At 41.1% G+C, this 21,001-nt stretch overlaps 1 protein-coding gene across 4 annotated transcripts in view; it reads left to right on the top strand.

The window, feature by feature from the left end:
* The window catches only part of LOC148886749 (uncharacterized), a 50,784-nt gene extending 29,993 nt beyond the window's left edge, over positions 1-20,791 (top strand). Inside the window, exons 5-7 of one of the 4 annotated variants that reach the window (XR_016117763.1) lie at positions 8,300-8,494; positions 13,280-13,354; positions 13,444-15,489. Coding sequence is in view for 3 of the 4 variants with exons in the window: in XM_089016353.1 (XP_088872479.1) it covers positions 15,487-20,775 (5,289 nt within the window). In the remaining variant the exon portion in view is untranslated. Of the gene's footprint in view, positions 1-8,299; positions 8,495-9,919; positions 9,979-13,279; positions 13,355-13,443 lie in introns of those variants that run through there. The other 3 variants (XM_089016353.1, XM_089016354.1, XM_089016355.1) reach the window with 3 other exon arrangements.
* Positions 20,792-21,001: the final 210 nt, after the last annotated feature.

Raw genomic sequence — 21,001 nt, 5'->3', positions numbered from 1 at the left:
TTCATTAGAGCGAACTGGCCTTGCTTTTACGTAACTTGCAAATATGATGAGCTAAATGCCAGGTGGATTAGTTGTGCCGAAACGTTGGATTTGCCTGTAATTAGTTGATTGATTGGACAGTTCATTAGGTACCCCCCCCCCCCCGCCATTTAAATGTACAATGATACCTCAGCTTAGGAACTAGGTTCCCAGAAAGTGTGTGTAAGACAAAAAGTTTGTCTGCCAAATATTTCTTTCCCATAAGAAACCATTAAAATGAGAATAATCCGTTCCCAAGTCCCCATAAAGCATACATTTCTACTAAATAAGCCTTAAAACTACACAAACTATACCTTATTTTATGTATAATAAATGTGCTATTGTATTATAATTAAAGAAATAAACTGTGCTGTATAATCAAGTCCTTTTATAGACCTTTCTGATGGTTGTTGATGTAGTGGCCTCTTGGTGATATCTGAGTGAAGTTGCCATGCTCTCTGCGATAATACCCTCACTCACACTGTCCCCTGCAAGCTGCGTTTCATTAATCCAAATCAACAGACGTTTTTCCAACCTCTTCTATTGCCTGAGACCGTTGCTTAGACAACACAGAAACACCCTTAGCCACACCCTTAATAGCTTCCTTGTTCTTAAGGATGGTAGCAATGGTCGACGTAGCATACCGGTACTGGGACGCTAAGTCACAAAAACGCACACCTCGTTCATGTTTTTCAATTATCTCCTTCTTCTGCTCGATCATTTTTTTAATGTCTTCTTCGGCTTGACACTAGCGTGTGGTGGGGTCTTTTTCGGTCCCATAATAGCAAAAGTACTCCACTCGATAACAAACCACGTCTGCACTCAAAGAAAGGTGGTGACGAAAACTAGTCTTTCAACCACCTGTGTGGTTTGGTTCGACCGCCGATAACTAGTTCGTATGCTAAGATTATATTCTTCGCGAATTTAACATTCGTAAATTGAAAGGTTCGTGAGCTAAAACGTTTGTAATCTGAGGTATCACTGTATTTATTTTTGTCGCTCGTGGAATCCCAAAGAGCATGTTTTTGTGGTCGGGGTCAAATTCTCACCGTTCCAACTCAACTCGGTGTATTTCATGAATAGTGTTGATTGTTCTTCGCAGAGGATAAAGAATACATGATTATGATCCTACGCACTGTTTTTTTTTTTGTCCACGTGTTTCTTTGATTTGAGAAATCCATTGAGCAGAAGGGGTCATAACACCCTGACAGCAATACTATTCATTAGCTTGCCATGGGTGTTTTGCATTGTTAGCATGATGCTTATCACTATATCGATATTTGTTTCATTGTATCAGTCATATATTTGAATGGAGAATGAGTGGAGTTTTGTTTAAATGTAAAAATAAGTGAGTGGACTGGAGCTACTTTTGAAGTACGCTGCTTTTTACTTTTGCGCTTAATGTAGCGTAGCTTTGCTGACTGCTGTGTTTGAATCAACGCGCGCATGGGCACCTTTTTAAAAAACCCTTAAGAGAATTAATTAGCACGGTGGATGGAATTAATGCGGCTGCCTTTTGTCCCGAGTGTCCTTTTCACATGAAATATGGATGAACTTTTGAAAAGCAGTCACTCTGAAGGGCCCTTCACGTTAACACAACCACCACCACGCTTCTCCGACGCCGACCCGATGACGTCCATCTTTTCAATGCGTCATTTTTATTTATGTATTTATTTATTTTATTTTGATTGTGTGCAAATGTCAAAAAAAAGAAGTCATATGGCCTTCTTTTTGTGTTGCTTGAAATGCAATTTTTCATACGTGCAAGCCCCCTCAGAGGAAGGTGTAGGGGCGGGGGGGGGCATATGACCTGCTTCTGACTGAGCGACAAAACAAAGTTCATTTTTAAACTGCAGTGATACCTCCGCTGATGAACTTTTTGCCTCACGTACATTACATTAGCGAGCATAGCCTCGGCTGACGAACTAGTTTTCGGCGGAAGAACCAAACCACACGGTCGAACAGCGCCACGGTGGCTGGCGGACTAGTTTTCGTCACCCCCTTTCGTTGAGTGCAGACATGGTTTGTTATCGAGTGGAGTACTTTTGCGATTATGGGACGGAAAAAGACCCTACCGCGGGCTCGTGTTAAGCCTAAGAAGACGTTAAAGAAATTTACGATCGAGCAGAAGAAGGTGATCATCGAAAAACACGTACGAGGTGTGCGTTTTTGTGCATTAGCATCCCAGTACCAGTATGCTAAATCGACCATTGCTACCATCTTTCCGAACAAGGAAGCTATTAAAGTGTGTGGCTAATGGTGTTTCTGTGTTGTCTAAGCAACGGTCTCAGGCAATAGAAGAGGTTAAAAAACTTCTGTTGATTTGTATTAACAAAAAGCAGCTCGCATGGGACAGTGTGAGTGAGGGTATTATCACCGAGAAATCTCGGCAACTTCACTCGGATATCATCAAGAGGCAACGACCATCACAAAGGTAAATAAAACGACTCTAATTTGGGGAAACGGCGCTAGTTACGTTTCCTTCCGGGTCGAGTGTACGCTGGCGTGTTTTGGCTGCCGCTGCTCGCACGCAATTATTTTTAGCTTCTTCTGTTCTTATTATTTATTTTATTTATGGTTTTATTGTTCTGTGTATTGTTCTTTTAATTGTAAAGTGTCCTTGAGTGTCCTTAAAGGCGCTTGTAAATGAAATTTATGATTATTATTACTATTATTATTATTATTATCATTATTATGCAGTACAGTTTATTTTTCTAATTACAATACAATACAAGAGCACATTTATTATACATTAATATATATATTTTGTGTAGATTTAAGGCTTACTTAGTCGAAAATAATGTTTTGTAGTGACATGGGAACGGATTATTGTCATTTTAATGGTTTCTTATGGGAAATGAATGTTCGGAAGACGAACTTTTCGCCTGATACACACTTTCTGGGAATCAATTATGTTTGTGAGCTGAGGTATCACTGTATATGCAGGTTTTTAGTCTATCGTCAAACATTGCGAAGCTTCTTGAGAGTTTTTTTTTTTTTTTTGTGGTACCAAATGTCAAACTCGATTTGGGGGCTGTTTGATGGGGAGGGGTGGGAGTGCTAATTGAACCTCACTGTTGATTTAAAACGCTTCTCATAACAGCTTCCAAACTCAGTAAAACTGGCTTTAGGGACTGAGTTCTATCAAATATTGTATTTATTTTTAATTATTTTTTTACACACCGGAGAAACTGAAACCAAGCCGAATCGTCAACACGTCGGCGCAGTAATTAAAATGGTCAAATGTAATTTGGTTTTTGCCGCTAAGTGAAAGTTCCGCGGGGCCGTCTGAGCCTGGAAAAAGAAAATGAAAAAAGAAAGCGGCGATTTGTGTCAAAAGCAGGATTTGCCTTGACTGCAGGAAGTTGTGCGCCGCATATCAAATACCAACCGTTAAAACCCCACCGGGATGACAAATTGTGTATGGAGACCATCCGAAAAAAAAAAAGGGTAATAATTGATGTCGCCACCCCCTTCCGAAAAGTTTCATTTCTGATTTGTCAGAAATGAATGAATGATGATGATTTTCATCACTTTGCTGCTGTGAAATGTAAATTTCTCCACTGTGAGACTAATAAAGGCAAATCCAATCCAATCCAATCCAATCCAAAAGGAGATCACTTTTTTTTTTACTTTGCCGGCATTAAAATTAACACATTCACAAATTTATTCTAGGTATTGAAAATATGACGTACAGCGCCATTCTCGATTTTTTTTCGGGTTTGTTTACTGTCAAGATGAGTTCATAGTGCTTATTATATATATATATATATATATATATATATATATATATATATATATATATATATATATACAGTAAAGTCTCGTTATATCGATATATATATATATATATATATATATATATATATATATATATATATATATACAGTAAAGTCTCGTTATATCGATATTCTCGGGAGTCCGAAAAATATCGATATAACCGGGACTATCGATATATCCGACCCTGCGCGCATGTAATTTTCTCCGTGCGTGCATAGAAATAGTATCGATATAACCAGGACTATCGATATAACCGATATCGATATAACGAGACTTTACTGTATATATATATATACAGTAAAGAAAATACATATATATATATATACAGTAAAGTCTCGTTATATCGATATCGGTTATATCGATAGTCCCGGTTATATCGATACTATTTCTATGCACGCACGGAGAAAATTACATGCGCGCAGGGTCGGATATATCGATAGTCCCGGTTATATCGATATTTTTCGGACTCCCGAGAATATCGATATAACGAGACTTTACTATATATATATATATATATATATATATATATATATATATATATATATATATATATATATATATATATATATATATATATATATATATATATATATATATATATATATCTCGCTATATATATATACATATAGCTAATAGCTTCTGTTTATTTATCTCGCTACCTGGCTACTTATCTAGCTAGCTACCTAGCTCTCTATTTGCTATCTAGCTGGCTTGCTATCTATCTAGTTATCTATGAGATATATAGCTATCTATCTAGCTAATAAGCTGCTAGCTAGCTAGTTATTAGCTATCTTAGCTAGCTTGCGAGCTTTTCATCCATTTGTATTTTTGGGGTCATGGATTTGTTGTGTCTAATTTTTTTTGGGGGGGGGTTAGGTCGATTCACAACACGCCTCCCAAATTGTCACGTTGCCACGCCGAGATTGTCAAAACATGAAATGGAAGGACCCAACGCCCCCGATGATAGCAGACTGCTTGTTTGGTGTGCGCTAAAGTCAGCATTCATCTGATGTTAGCAAGCGCAAATGTGCTCGGTATCATCATCATCATCATCATCATGATCATCGTTGTTATGATTATGACCATTGTTTGCAAATAAGCACTCGAGAGCGAAGCGCTCGTCGCCGCCAAGGGTTTTGACACGCGGATGCGCGCTAGCGTCGCCCTCCTAAGTAGTGCATTTTGCGCATAAGGACGGTAAATGGTGTACTTTTGACAAATTGCGGCTACCTTTATGAAAGAAAATGACACCGTTTTGCTCCGGTTGCACGCAGACGATCATATTTGCATGCGGCGGATGAATCATTTCATTTTTTTTAATATTTCATACTATGTGAAAAGACTATTTGACATAAAAAAATGCGGACATCCTTTTCAGTGTTTTCTTTAATGGCTTCTGTTGTTTATGAATTATTTGCGCGGTAGTTGAAGGTTGGCCGCATTATGGAGATTTATGGGGTCGTGGGGGGTTATTCGAGCTATTTGCCAGCTGGCTATCTAGCTAGCTATTTACTATGTATTCGCTATCTAATTAGCTATCTAGCTAACTAGCTAGCCAGCTAGCTATTTTCTGTCTATTAGCTATATAGCTGACTAGCTGGCTATCTAGCTAACTAGCTATTTGCTGTCTATTAGCTATCTACCTAGCCAGCTATTTGCTGTCTATTCGCTAGCTGGCTATCTAGCTAGCTATCTAGCTAGCTATCTATTTGCTCTCTATTAGCTATCTAACTAAATACCTGGCTATCTAGCTAGCTATTTGCGGTCTATTAGCTATCTAACTAACTAGTTGACGATCTAGCTAGCTAGCTATTTGTTGTATATTAGCTATCTATCTAACTAGCTGGCTAGCTAGCTAGCTATTTTCTTTCTATTAGTTATCTAACTAACTAACTGGCTATCTATAGCTATCTATTTGCTGTCTATTAGCTATCTAAGTAGCTGGCTGGCTATCTATCTAGCTAGCTATTTTCTGTGTATTAGCTATCTAACTAACTAGCTGGCTATCTAGATAGCTATTTTCTGTTCATTAGATATCTAACTAGCTGGCTATCTAGATAGCTAGCTATTTTCTGTCTATTAGTTATCTAATTAACTAACTGGCTGTCTATAGCTATCTATTTGCTGTCTATTAGCTATCTAAGTAGCTGGCTGGCTATCTAGCTAGCTAGCTATTTTCTGTGTATTAGCTATCTAACTAACTAGCTGGCTATCTAGATAGCTATTTTCTGTTCATTAGATATCTAACTAGCTGGCTATCTAGATAGCTAGCTATTTTCTGTATATTAGCTACCTCACTAGCTGGCTATCTAGCTAGCTAGCTATTTGCTGTCTATTAGCTATCTAACTAACTAGTTGGCTATCTAGTTCACTAGCTATCAAGCTAGCTATCAAGCTAGCTATCAATATAGATAGCTAGCTTTCTATCTATTTGAGTTATTCAGGGTTGAGTGAACGCTGGCGCGTGTGGCTTCCGCTGCTCACCCAAAGAAAAAAAACTTCTCCTGTGACTGTAAAGTACCCTTGAGAGTTTTGAAAGGCGCTTATAAATCTATCAGTTCGCTCGTGAATATTTTGCACAATTTATTCCGATGCGGAAACAGAAAATACTATAATACATGCGAACGAGTGAGTGTATTTTAATATCCCCTTCATCCCCCCCAAGAGAGACTTTTAGTGAATTATATTTTGAGCGGACTTTTAATTCAACTTGTGGCCCCTTGAGGAAAAACAAAAGCGAGTCACCCAAAAGAGCTTTCGGAGTGATGTTTGCAAATTGATTCGGGGGTTGGCGGGAGAGGCTGTAAAAGCTCGCGGGGACCGTGGCCTATCGAACTTCATAATGGATGCATGGAGAGGGAATAGTTTCGACAGAGACATGCGCACGTACACGGACGTAGCTAAAATATATATATATGCGTTTCCATGACAACAGGACCACAACGTCTCGTATTTGTGACGAACGGCGTCGGATAAGTGCGGCTCCGTCGACACAATACAATGCTTTTTTTTTTTGTTTCATTTATTTACACCAAGAAAAGAATCATCACTATTCGGCCGTGTGCCTCGTCGTTCGACATTTCGAATCAACATATAATCTCCTCTGCTGCCGAAAAATAAAATATATGCGTCAAAGCGTAGCATCGCATCAACACCTTTTCTTCGTCCCGGGATTGGTTGCCCGGAAGTTTAACTGCATCCAATTTGCCTCCTGCTATGTGTAAAAACTTCTATGATGACTTTTACGTGGATTTTTTGTGTTCTTTTTTAACTCATTCGCTGCCGATAAAGCGCTGGTCATACCTCTCGCAATGTTTTTCCCTTCCACCAGTGGGCAGCATTTATCTTTTGTCAATGTTAGCGCTTTGTTACAGCTTTAGCTCTTGTTAAAGTGCGATATAAATCAATAGTTATGCATTTTAGTATGTTTTATACAGCCGCCCCCATTTCAAGCTCAGATAACTCCAGACCCATATAATTTAGGAATTAACATGATGAAAGAGAGTAAGGTTTCTTACGCTGCATTGGATGTTGATGTTGTCCTAAAACGCAATATTCTGTGGGTTACTGGAATTCGGGTGACAATGACAAAAACCCTGGCACTGGAGTGGACACATTCTTGCACATCGCCTGGTTAATACTACTACTACTACTACTACTAATAATAATAATAATAATAATAATAATAATAATAATGATACTGTTAATACTGATACTACTGATAATAATGTTATTGATAATATTAATAATATTAATACATTTCATTTCTAAGCGCCTTTCAAAACTCTCAAGATCACTTTACAGTCACAGGATCAGTTTTTCTGTGGGTGAGCAGCGGCAGCCACACGCGCTAGCGTTCACTCAACCCGGAATAAATCGAATAGATAGAAACTTAGCTGACTAGCCAATCGTTAACTAATATCTAGCTAGCTAGATAGGTAGACAGCTAGTTAGATAGCTTATAGATAGCAAATACCATATAGGTAGTAAATATACAGCTAGCTAGTAGATAGCAAATAGAATGACTTCAAGAGAAATACAGTAAAGTCTCGTTATATCGATATCGGATATATCGATAATCCCGGTTATATCGATACTATTTCTATGCACGCACGAAGAAAATTACATGCAAACAGGGTTGGATATATCGATAGTCCCGGTTATATCGATATTTTTTCGGACTCCCTTGAATATCGATATAACGAGACTTTACTGTAAATGAGTTTCTCAAAGTGAGAGTTTTCAGTCGAGGAAGGTTTGATGAATCACATCCACATTTTAGAACTCATGAGAATTTTACCCCCTAAATGTATATGATTCATAACAAACATGGCCACCAAAACATCCATTGAGTGTACAAGATTTCAATGTTGTCACAGTCGTACTGAGAAACTGCCAGATTCAAACTGAAATGTAAAAACAAAAACTGCAAATCTACTCAAAAAGCATTGCTGTGTAAATGTCAACAAAACGTGCCAATTTCATCCTGTTCCCATTTCAGCAATGAAGAAGCTGAATGAAGTTGTCCTCGTGTCCGATCCACGTGAAAGGCTCCCTTCAGCAAATGCGGCATCCAATTAAGACCAACGTCGCCGCTCCGGATGAGCGCTCAATAACAAGAACGGTCGATGGCGCGGAGTCTTTGAACAAATAAGAAAGCCAAGCTGCTCTAAGACAATGTCAAAAAGATCTAAGCGTGAGTACGCATTGAATTGTATTTTTTTTTTTTGCTTTGCCCTCATGGGGAGATACAGTCATACCTTGGTTTACGAACCCCTTGGCTTACAAACTTTGCGGTTTACGAACGTTAAATTTATGAACATTTTACCTTGGCATACAAACTATTTTTCGGGATACACACGGAGCTGTCACAATGAGTGATGTGTCGTTCGCGAACGTGCCCGTTCTAACAAGAAAATGGCAGCCGGCTTGTTTTGGACCTCTATTCCCCGCCCCCAGTCTTTGGTTAAAGCCACGTGATTGGTCAAGAACACAGCAGTGAAGGGCGGGGGGGGTTTACAGACAGACAGAGAGAGAGTGAGGCCATTCTCCAAAAAAGAAAATGGCACCTGACTTTTTTTTGTCCTCTATTCCCTGCCCCCAGTCTTCGGTTAAAGCCACGTGATTGGTCAAGAACGCAGCAGTGAGGGGAGGTGGTTTAAACATTAAAGAGACAGGCAGACGACAGAGAGAAAGTGACAAAATGTGATAGAAAACAGTGGCATTTGGACTCGTTTCAACTTTGATAGTTCAAAGACAGAGTGTAGACTGCAAGGTTAAAATTCCCATCAATCAGGCTCCACAAACAACCCGCATCTGGACACTTGATGCAAAAAGCTAAACAGAACACAATTGATGAGGAACAAGGTAAAATTATCGCAGAGAAAGCACCTACAAGGGATCTTTCCTCAAGATGGTGAAAGAAGAAGGCTACGTTCCTCATCAATAATAATAATAACACATTTCATTTATAATCGCCTTTCAAAACTCTCAAGGACACTTTACAGTCAAGTGTTTAATACTGATGAAACCGGCCACTCCATTCCATCAAGCCATCAACGACCATCACAAAGGTCAATAAAGCGACTTTATTATATAGTACAGTTCACTTCTTTAATTATAATACCATAGCACATTTATTATACATAAAATCAGGTATATTTTGAGTAGTTTTAAGGCTTATTTAGTAGAAAATTATGTTTTATGGGCACCTGGGAACGGATTATTCTCATTTTAATGGTTTCCTATGGGAAATTGATTTTTGGGATACACACTTTTCGCCTTACACACTCTGTCTGGGAACCAATTAAGTTCATAAGCCAAGGTATCACTGTATTTTTTTCTTTCGGTCGGCTCATGAAGAAGTAACCACATATTTGAATGCAACGTTGTAGTTCCAATCAAGCCGCGATGGTCAAAACAAAGAGACTGTATGCGAACGCATGAAAACATAAATGGCACGACGGCTGTTCCTTTGTTTGCGTTACATAACGCCGCCGCCCCGACGTGGGTTGAAGAATCCCCGGCGACGCGCGTAATCGCCCTTGACGTCGCGATTCGGGCGTACTCGGTCGCTCGCCTCGAACGCCACAAAAGAAGTCAGAAAGACGGGAATGGCGTTGGGGAGGAGGGCGGCTGTTTCAAGGATTTTTGAATCAAAGGCGTTTGACGTCGGCGTGCGTATGTAATCTTGACAAATTGATACACTGAACTTGGCGCATTGTTATTTATCCCTTTGGAGGGATAGCAATGTTCACTTTTGATTGACATCATCGCAGAAGTTTTATTGACCTTCACTGGGGCGGTATTATTGACTTGCGTTAAAGTTCTGTTTAAAAAAAAAAAACGACAGATTTTTATTTTTGGCAAATGTAAATTTATTTTGGGGCGGAAAAATGAGACTGCTTAAAAAAGTCATGTTACATTTTTACGTCCCTAAATGACAAAATTGTTGAAGTGAAAACTGAGCCACATTCTTCACACGCACACTGTGCATGCTAGCGCTACTGCGGCTATGTGGCAAAAACATTTAACACGCGGATGCTAATTTGTAGACCTTCAAAAAAAATATTCTTTTCATTGTTGTCAATGTCAATTTCTTTATTTTTGGAAAAATTAGTGCTTAAAAAAAGTCACGTTACATTTTTTTTTACGCCCCCAAATTTTTAAATTGTTGAAGTGAAAACCAAGCCGCATTCTCCACACACTGCACAAGCTAGCGCTAACGCGGCTATGTGGCAAAAACAAAATGGGACACATTCATGGTGAATTAGCACAAAGCTAACGCTGAGCGCAAACTGATGTGGTGGAAAAACATCCTTTAAACAGCAAGTTTGTAGGGCTAACATTTAGCGCGCATGCTAATTTCTATACGTAAAAAAAAATTTTTTTTTTTTTTTTCATTTTTTAATTTTTGGAAAAATGAGACTGCTGAAAAAAATGTCACATTACATTTTTACGCCCCCAGATTTTTTAATAGTTGAAGTGAAAACTGAGCCGCATTCTACACACACACCACACACACTGCGCAAGCTAGCGCTAATGTGGCAAAAACAAAATAGAACACGTCCGCGGCTAATCACCACAAAGCTAACACTACTAACACTGTCTCTGTTATTGTCGGGTGGGGTCAAAAAACATCCTTTGACCAACGGCACACGAGTCGCTCAAGCTTCTTGCGCTAACATTTAGCACGCATGCTAATTTTTCGACGTTAAAAAAGAAACAATTATTTAGGAAAAATGAGAGTGCTTAAAAAAGTCTTGTTACATTTTTACACCCCAAAATTTTTTAAGGTCAACATTGTTGAAGTGATAACCGAGCCGCATTCTCCACACGCACACTTGCGCATGCTAGCTCTAACGCGGCTACGTGGCAAAAACAAAATAGGACACATCCGCAGCTAATTAGCAAATCCAACACCACTAACACTGTTTCCGTTAGGTCGGACGGGGTCGAAAAACATCCTATGAACAACGGTAAGTAGACCAAGCTTCTTGCGCTAACATTTAGCACGCATGCTAATTTGTAGACGTGAACGGGAGTGAGAAACATGATTCAGCACCGGGGAATATTATTAGCTTCCTCACAGCTTGGCCCTGCCCCCCATAAGATTAAATTTTTTGTTCCCACGGTGAATAAATAATATTTGTCGTTAAATTACAGCTTTTTGTTTGTATAAAATATATATATAAAAAAAAACACAAAAGTGCAGTGTGACTATCATCCAATTGATTTTTTTTATTTTATCAATTTAACTCTAAATTGGAATATTCTAAAAATTTTAATGATTCAAATTTCATTAGCAAATTAAAACATCAACTTAAAATTTGATAGACTATAGTTGACTTTATCGATGAAAAGGTTTCTTCAGCCGTCATCTGTACTTCTTTGAAAGTGTCGGACATTTTGCTTCTCATCCAAGAAGCTTAGTCAGCGAACTAAAATTTGCTGGTAATTTTTGGCCATATACAGTAAAGTCTCGTTATATCGATATTCAAGGGAGTCCGAAAAAATATCGATATAACCGGGACTATCGATATATCCGACCCTGTTTGCATGTAATTTTCTCCGTGCGTGCATAGAAATAGTATCGATATAACCGGGACTATCGATATATCCGATATCGATATAACGAGACTTTACTGTGTGTGTATATATATATATATATATATATATATATATATATATATATATATATATATATATATATATATATATATATATATATATATATACAGACATTTTGTTGACTGTAACTTTTGAGTTTGCTTTTTTATTTTGCACAATATAGTCACAAATATACTTATACAGTATATAAGCCGCTAATGACATTTATGCAGTGTATTATTTTGAATCCGTTTGATTTAATGGCGGGCGGTGGCCGAGTAATAATTGTATTAATCCGCACGGCAGCTCATTTCTCTCCGCAAGCGCTTTTCATTTCCTCCCAGGCTAATTAATAAACGCAGCCGAGCTTAAGAGGTCCTTTGCTACAAATGTCCCCCATGATGGAAGAATCCACCTTCATAAATGTATTCCACCTTATTAAAAGACTCCCCAGGGAACACAATCCAAACAATAACAATATCAAAATCGGTGCTTCCGGGTGATTCTGGGTCCCAGCGGAAGCGATTCATCCGCGATGAGCAAGAGCGATTGTGGAAGTCATCGCCCGAGGTGGTCAGCAGCTGCTCTTCGTTATTTTTCTTCAATGAACTCAAAATTCGCAGGAGACTCCCGAAGCTACAAATGTCAACTTGAATATTTGTTGTAATTGAAGAAAAGTGAAAATCGTGGTTTTGTTTGCTACTTTGGCCCTTTCTGTTCTCATGACTTTGTTGGTTGAGATTTTGTTCCAGATGATTTATTAATGCTCATTGTTTCACCCTGTCTGGTTAGTTTCAGCTTCTCATGTTTTCACTCGTGGTTTTGTTTGCTACTTTGGACCTTTCTGTTGTGATGACTTTGTTGGTTAAGATTTTGTTCCTGCTGATTTATTTATGGTCATTGTTTCACCCTGTCAGTTTTGTTTCATCTTGTCATGATTTTGTTTGCTACTTTGGACCTTTCTGTTCTGATTACTTTGCTAGTTTAGCTTTTGTTCCTGATGATTTTATTCATGGTCATTGTTTCACCCTGTCAGGTTTGTTTCATCTTGTCATGTTTTCACTCATGGTTTTGTTTGCTACTTTGGACCTTTCTGTTCTGATGACATTTATAATTTGGTCCTGCGGACTTATTTAGTACAATTGGTCAAATACACCTTGCTCCTCGCTCCTGTCTGCTTTTTTTGGGGTCCACCAACACCATTAATTGTTATTTTTATTACAATTGCTTTGTCTATGTTTGCGGAAAGTCGCCATTTTAGCTGCTGCGATGCTACAAACAAAAAGTGGTTTGTCGTCACGAAGCAGATAACAAATACGTTACGTTTTTGCTTCCATAACAACGTATTTTTTGTTGTTGTTTTTGTCCAAAGGCCATCAGAAGTAGGAGGGCGCCATTTTGTCCGACGGACCACACAGAAAAATCCCATCTTGCGGGAACGTCGCAGGTCAGGGCTTCACTGCGATTGCGTTTTTTGTTGTTGTTGTTCTTGTCTTTGTGTGGCTTGATAAACACATCAAGATGTTTTGTGTTCAGGTTAACGGGAACGCGGCGTCTTGATGGGGACTTTCAGCCGACAGAGGCACCTCAACGCGTCACGGCGAGCGCAACAAAAGGTTTTGTGTGGGTCATTTATTTGTCTCTTTTATTTGGAACAAAGATTTTTTTTTATGGTTCAAAATGTGTTGCGACTCAAAAAAAACATCGCATTTTGAAGGGATTGTCAACACCAGTCCTCAGTGGAAAAGTTTATGTGGGAAAGAAAATGGATATGGAATCAAAGCAATATTGGAAAAATATCACATCATTCAGTCATGTAAATATGAATATGCAACATTTAACAACAAAAATGTGTCCACTCCAGTGCCAGGGTTTTTGTCATTGTCACTCGAATTCCAGGACCCACAGAATATTGAGTTTTAGGACAACATAAACATTCAATGCAGCGTAAGAAACCTTAGATTCTCTTTTTTCATAAGAAAAATGTTATTTCCTAAATTATATGGGCCTGGAGTTATATGAGCTTGAAATGAGGGCGGCTGTCCAAAATACAATGCAATACATACATATTGGTTTATATAGCAGACATGCATCTTTCCCTACATTACATAAAAGGTTGAGTAAAGGCCGACATAGCTATCTGTTAGCTATCAGATAGCTAGCTTTCTATCCGAGTTACTTAGCTATCTATTAGCCAGCTTTCTATCTGAGTTACTTCCGGGTTGAGTGAAGGCCTAGCTAGCTATGTTAGCTATCTATTAGCTAGCTAGCTTTCTAGCCGAGTTACTTCCAGGTTGAGTGAACGCTGGCGCGTGTGGCTGCCACTGCTCACCCACAAAAAAACTTATTGTGTCACTGTAAAGTGACCTTGAGAGTTTTGATAGGCGCGTATACATGAAATGTATTATTATTATTATTATTATTATTATTATAGCGCTTTAACAACAGCTGAAGCTGGAACAAAGCGCTAACATGGGGAAAGAGGCAAATGCTGCCCCCTTGTGGAAGGGAAAAAACTACCAGAGATCTGTCTGGCCAGGGCTTTATCGGCACCCAAGCAAGAAAAAACAAAACCCCAACTAATTCTGGAAAGGCGCTCTACGTCAGATGTTCTATTCCTGAATACATTTGTGAATGGCAGTGAATGAGTTAAAATGTCATGATGTGGAATGGATCAAGTTAGTCTAAACAGAGAAAACCCGGGTTATGTTTTGACTTTCCAGCTGTGATGCAGACCCGCTTTTTGCCGTTTAATATTTTTGCCGCCACTGTCCTCTTTAGCAAGTACAGTAAAGTCTCGTTATATCGATATCGGATATATCGATAGTCCCGGTTATATCGATACTATTTCTATGCACGCACGGAGAAAATTATATGCAAACAGGGTCTGATATATCGATAGTCCCGGTTATATCGATATTTTTTCGGACTCCCTTGAATATCGATATAACGAGACTTGACTGTAATAACTACATTTGGCGGAACACTGTAATGTGGAAATCCGGCCCTCGCTGGCCGGGCCGACAGCTAATCAATAGCTAACAGTAACCTCTGTATAGATCCTCTGCTGGCTTTGAGCCCGTTTGTGGAGTCAACCGGTCCCATTTTTCACAGAAGCCACTTACACATACACCAACTTGTTAAGAGGACAAGCATAACTAAAAAGGAAGCTAAATTAGCGCCAATTAGCAATATTGAAAGTTCGGTCAATGGGAATATAATACATTTACCGCCATTACAAAAATGCTTACTTGGAATAGGATGTATTCAAAATAACGATCCGCATCAGGTCTCCAGTCTAAAAATAATGACCGCCGGTTAAGCTACGTTGCTTTGTGAATCACAAACATAATTACTGACAACTGCTTGTTTACTCCGACGACATAATGATCATCGCCAAACATCATAGCTCTGTCGGCCTTTATGAGATAGGAAAGTTGACATCAACAAAGGCAGGGCAAGTGTGGAATTTGTCCGGATCAGAGAGAGAGAAAAAAATACAACTTATTATGCGACGACCCGAAGAAGATGAAGAAGTCTCGTTACGGCGGGTAACTGTGTGACGTACAGTCATGCCAAATGGAGAGGAAAATTAATCTGCAAATACGCTCCTGCCTTTCCAATCTGCAACTGCGACACTTCCGGGAGGTTTACCGGGTTGGAAAACGCCAACATCACGTGATTTGCATCCGTGACGGCTGGCTGGATTTCTGCCTGGCATGTGTGGAGGAGACACAACGTAAACTATCCGGCGTTCATTCTAAAACTCAGTTGAAAGACTCAAAAGCACCAGGGATGTCTGGAAAGGAGGCGATGGGTTCCCTAAGAGGAGGCAACGAGGAATTGAAAGACAGAAAAACAGATGAGAGACTTTGCGACGAGATGGGGAAAAGAGGAAATCGGAAGGGGGAGGACAAAGACAATGTCAAATACGAGAACAAAGTCAGTGTTCACGAGGAGGAGAAAAAGACTGGTGGCGAAGAAAGGGAGAATCTCCAAGGGGAGCAAATTGATTGGGTGAAGGAGAAGACAGTGACACCAAAGGAGGATCTGGAAAAGCAGAGTGACAGAGGGAAGGACAAGAACAACTGCAAAGTAGAGGAGGAGAAAAGCATCGATCGCAATGAGAAGGGGAAAGAGGTTGACTTGGAAGAGAAGGAAGTGAGGGCTTACCACGTTGAGGACGAGCAGGATGAATTGATGGGAGAGGAGAATCAGATTGATCATGTTGAGGAGAAGAAAAATGTCCAAAAGGATGAGAAAGAGGGAGTTGAAGAACAGGAGGAAACAATCACCCTGGAGGGAAGTGAGACAAAGAAAAAATTTCTTCAGGACGAGGAGGTGACAATCAACCTAGATGGAGGTGAGAAGCAGGAGAAAGATTGTCTTCAAAACGAGGAGGTGGAGAATGACCATAAAAACCATGTGATGAACAACAACCTGGAGGTGGAGAAATGGAATGATCAAGAGGAAATGATTGACTTGCTGAAAGAGGACGAGGGGAGCATTCATAATAATGAGGAGGAACAGAATAACCAGGAGGTGCAAGAGAACAAAGAGAGTGATGATGAGGAGGAGGAGAAAAGAAACCAGAAGATGTCTGATCAGGAGAAAGAGAAAACAAGTTGCGATGGGGAGGAACAAATTGACCAAGAGGAGGAAACAAACTGCTGGGAGAAGAAAGGGTGTGATCATGACGCAGGTGAGAAAAGGATTGACCCAGACGAAGAGATTGACCGAGTGAAGGAGGTGAACGTGTGTGATGGTGAAGGTCTGAAAAAAGGTGACCAGGAGGAGAAACAGTTCAAGAAAGAGGGTGATCAGGAGAAGATTGTGATTACTTATAAAGAGGACCAGAACAAGAGAGACTTGGAGGAAATAGAGGTGAAAAGGGGTAATCATGAAGAGGAGAAAATGTGCAATATGGAGAAGGAGGAGAAAAGGAATGACACCGAGGAGCAGGCTGACAGTCTGAAGGAGAAGAATGAGAGTGATCACAATCAAGAGAAGACAATCAATAACCAGGAGGAGGTGATAGACCAAATGGATGAGAAAACAAATCATGGGGAGCAGGAAATTGAGCAGGTGAATGAGGAGACAGATGACCAAGAGGAGGAGATGGACCAGTTGGAGGAGAAAAGATATGATGGGGAGCAGGAAGTTGAACAAGTGAATAAGGACACTGGTGACCAGGAGAAGGAGATGGACCAGATGGAGGAGAAAAGAAATGATCGGGAGCAGGAAATTGAGCAGGTGAATGAGGAGACAGATGACCAGCAGGAAGAGCCGGAGAATGAGAGTAATCAGGAAGCGGAGGACGAAAGGAGCTACCATCACGCAGAGTTGAAAGGAAGTGAGCAACAACAGATACGGAATGAGCAGGAGCAAGTAGAGGAGGCACAAGAGGAGAAGGAAGAGAAAACACACAACAAAGAGGAGGAGGCATGCTGGGTGAGGGAGAAAAACGAAAGCGATCACATTGAAACGAAAAATAATGAGGAGGCCGAGGAGGCCAATCATGAGGATGAAGACAAGATGAATGAGCAGGAGGAGGAGATAAGTACTTACTGGGAGGAGGAGCTTGACTGGGTGAAGGGGGACAAAAACCAAAAGAATATGAAGAAAGAGAGTGATCATGATGAAATGGATGTGATAGAAAGCTACCTTCAGGAGGAAGAGAAAGAAAATAATCTACAGGAGAAAAAGAGTGTCAAGGAGAATGTGGAAAATATAGACGAGAAAGGTCATGAAGAGGAGAAACGAGGTGATGAGGAGGAGAAAAGAAATGACCGAGATGAGGATATGGACTGGATGAAAGAAGAGATAGGAAGTGAATATAATGAAGAGGAGGACAAAAATGGTGAAGAAGAAAGGGATCAGGATGGCGAATCGGTTGATCGCGAAGAGAAGAAAGACCATGAGAAGGAGAGAAGGAATGACCAAGACGATGAGAATGACTTGTTAAAGTACGAGGAAGATTACGATTACAATCAAAAGGAGAAAAGAGGTGAGCAGAAGAAGGAAGGAGGTGATTACTTCGAGGAGAACGGGAAGATATTAGAGGGCAAATTCATTTACATAGAAGAGAACCAAGAGGCGTGGATGGACTGGCTGACAGAGGACAATGGAGGTTATGTTGAGGAGAAGCTGGAGGAGAGGGAATATTATCATGAAGACCTAAAGAAAAATGAACAGGAGGAGGAGAAAATAAGGAGTTACTATGCAGATAAGGCTGAGGAGGAGATTGACTGGGTGAAGGAAGAGAAAAGTGGAAACCCACAGGAGGGTTGCGGTGATAGCGAAATGCTGAAAAAGAGCAACCAGGAAAAGGACAAAAGTAAAGACATCGATGGCATCGAGTGGATGAAGGACGAGAAAGGAGGTGACTACGAAGAGGAGAAAAACCACTGCCAAAAAAATGAAAAGAAAATGATTGACCAAGATGAGAAGATTGACTGGATGGAGGAGGAGAACAGAAGTGATGACGAGGTGGCGGAGAAAAATGATAAACGGGAAGAGGAGCAGGAGGCAAAGATGAGCGAGTACAATGAAGAGGACAATGGCAACTCTAGGGTGGAGAAGAAACTGAGAGACCAAGAGGTGGACACCAACCTGATGAAAGGGGAGGAACTGAGTTATTGTGTTCACCAAAAGAAGAAACGAGAGTCTTTTCATGAAGAACACGAGAAGAGCACCCACAAAGAGGAGAAATGGAACGACCAAGATGAGAATCTTGACCAAATGAAGGAAGAGGAAAGGATTGAACATAATAAGGAGAAGCAGGAGGATAGTAGTCATGAAGAGGAGGAGATGAATGAACAGCAAAATGATGAGGGGGAGGGAAGGAGCGACACTGATGAAGAGGAACAAAAGTCTGAAGAGAAAGTGGGTGATAATGAAGAGGAGAAAAGGAGCCACCGGGAGGAGGAGGAGAACAAAAGTAATGCTAGCACTGCCAAAGTGAAGAGGACCCAGAAGAAGGTGGAAGACAGGTGTTATGAGAAGGGGGAGGAAAGGAATGTCCAAGAAGTGGAGTTAAAGTGGCTTCAGGAGGAAGAGGATGCTGATCCTGATGATGAGATGAATGACCAGAAAGAGGAGGAGAACAGGAATGGCCAACAGGAGGAATGTGATGCCTGGAGGGAGGGAAACGGGACACACAATGTTGAGGAGAAAATGGCTCATCAAGAAGAGGAACAGAAGGAGAGGAGTGATGATCACGCAGACAAGGAGAATACATGCGAACAGGAGGAGGGGGTGAGTGATCATGGTCAGGCGAAAAGCAGTCAGCAGGAGGAGGACAATCTGAGTTGCAAGGAGGAAGAAGGCGTGAAGATGATGGAGAACGACTGGATGAAAGAAGAGAACAAAGAAGGGACCGTTGATGTTGAGGAGAAAATGGCTGACCAGGAGGAGGGACACGATGAGAAAGGGAGTGATTATGAAGAAGAGGAGAGCAGAAAAGGGGAAGAGGACAATGGAATCTGTGACGATGTGGAGAAACGGGAGGAACAAATGGAAGAGACTGACTGGATGGAAGAGGAGAAAAAAAATAACGATAAAGAGGAGAAAATGAGCTCTCAAGGAAAGGAGGAGTTTGCTCCTAAAGATGAGAAGATGACTGACCAGGAGGAGGAGCTTGTCCGCGGAGGGGAAGAAAATATGAATGATCAAAATCAGGACCAGGAGAAAGAAGAGAAAATGTGTCATGAGAAAAAATGTGTGCAGGTAGATAAAGAGTGTGACCAGGATGAGGAGAACGTTTGTAACAATGAGGAGGTAGAGGAGGATGAGGATGAGGAAAACAGGCCTTCTCATGCAAAGAAGGACGAGAAGGAAGTCAAGAGAGACAACAATGAAAAAGAGTGTGATGAGGGGGAAATGTCCTCCAAGGAAAAGAAATTCAGTGACCAAAAGGAGAAAGATCTGAGCTCCCAGGAGGAGATCATGAATTACCACGAGAAGGACCAGAAAGAGGAGGAGACAAAGAGTGACCCACAAGACAGCGGCCCAGAGGAGAAAAAGGACAAGGAGAAAGAAAATGACCCAGACAAGGATGACGGTAACCAGGCAGGGGAAGCGGGTCAAGCGGAGGAGTCCAAGGAAGAGGGTGACCAAGAGGAAGCGAGTGACCGGGAGGAGGAGGAGGGGAGCGGCGATGACCAGGAGGAGAAAGAAAGTGACAAAGACGAAGAAAGTGACCAGGATGACGAAGAGGAAGACAGCGATGATGACGATGATGATGACGACGAAGAGGACGACAACACTGATAATGAAGAGGAGGAGGAGGACGAGGAGACTGACAAGGGTGACGATGAAAGTGACAGTGAGGAGGAAACCGAAAGTGACGGGGACAGTGGCAGTGAGGAGGAGAGCAATCAGGAGGAGAGGCAAGGCGATGGCCAAGAAAAGAAGAAAAGGAAGGAGGAGGAGGAGGAGGACACAGACAAGAAAGATAGGGAGAGGGCCCCGGATGCGACACCGGCGGACGAGGAGGCGATGGACGTCACAGACGATTACGTTCAGGAAGAAATGGGACGAGACACCAACATGAAAGCGATGGGCGACCACGACAAGGAGAGCGAACTGGAGGAGGTGCCCGCCGGCCGTTGGAATGAGTCGGTGAGAAGGCTTTGGGTGGAAAAGTGGATGAGGGCCAGGAGAGAGAACGGAAGGCTTTGGGTGGTCATGAGGGGGAGGAGGTACAGAGCAATGAGGAGACGCTGGATGACCACCAGGAGGAGGAAGAGAGCGAAGAGGAGTTTGGTTGCCATGAGGAGGAGAATCAGTACGGTGATCGAGAACCCAGAGACCAGTCAGGCGGGTCGAACACGGTGGCCAGGAGGAGAACCAGGGAGTTGTGCATAATAACCCGTGAGACCGTGAGGAGCATGTGGTCCATGAGAAAAAGACTAAAGTTAGATCATGGGGGTCAAAGGTGACCAGGAGGTGGTTGAGGACGAAGTGAAAAACAACAATTGTGAGGAGACTCGTGTGGAGTCAAATGGAGGAGAAAGACGAGATGAAGATGAAGAAGGAGGACGAGGAGAAGAAGGTCTCATTCTAAGGCAAACAAAGCCAATGCAACATTGCC

This window comes from Hippocampus bargibanti, linkage group LG16 (assembly GCF_051943395.1).
Source record: "Hippocampus bargibanti isolate YZ-2025 linkage group LG16, ASM5194339v1, whole genome shotgun sequence".
In the NCBI taxonomy this organism is placed as follows: Eukaryota; Metazoa; Chordata; class Actinopteri; order Syngnathiformes; family Syngnathidae; genus Hippocampus; species Hippocampus bargibanti.
This window is presented reverse-complemented; position numbering and strand designations above follow the sequence as displayed.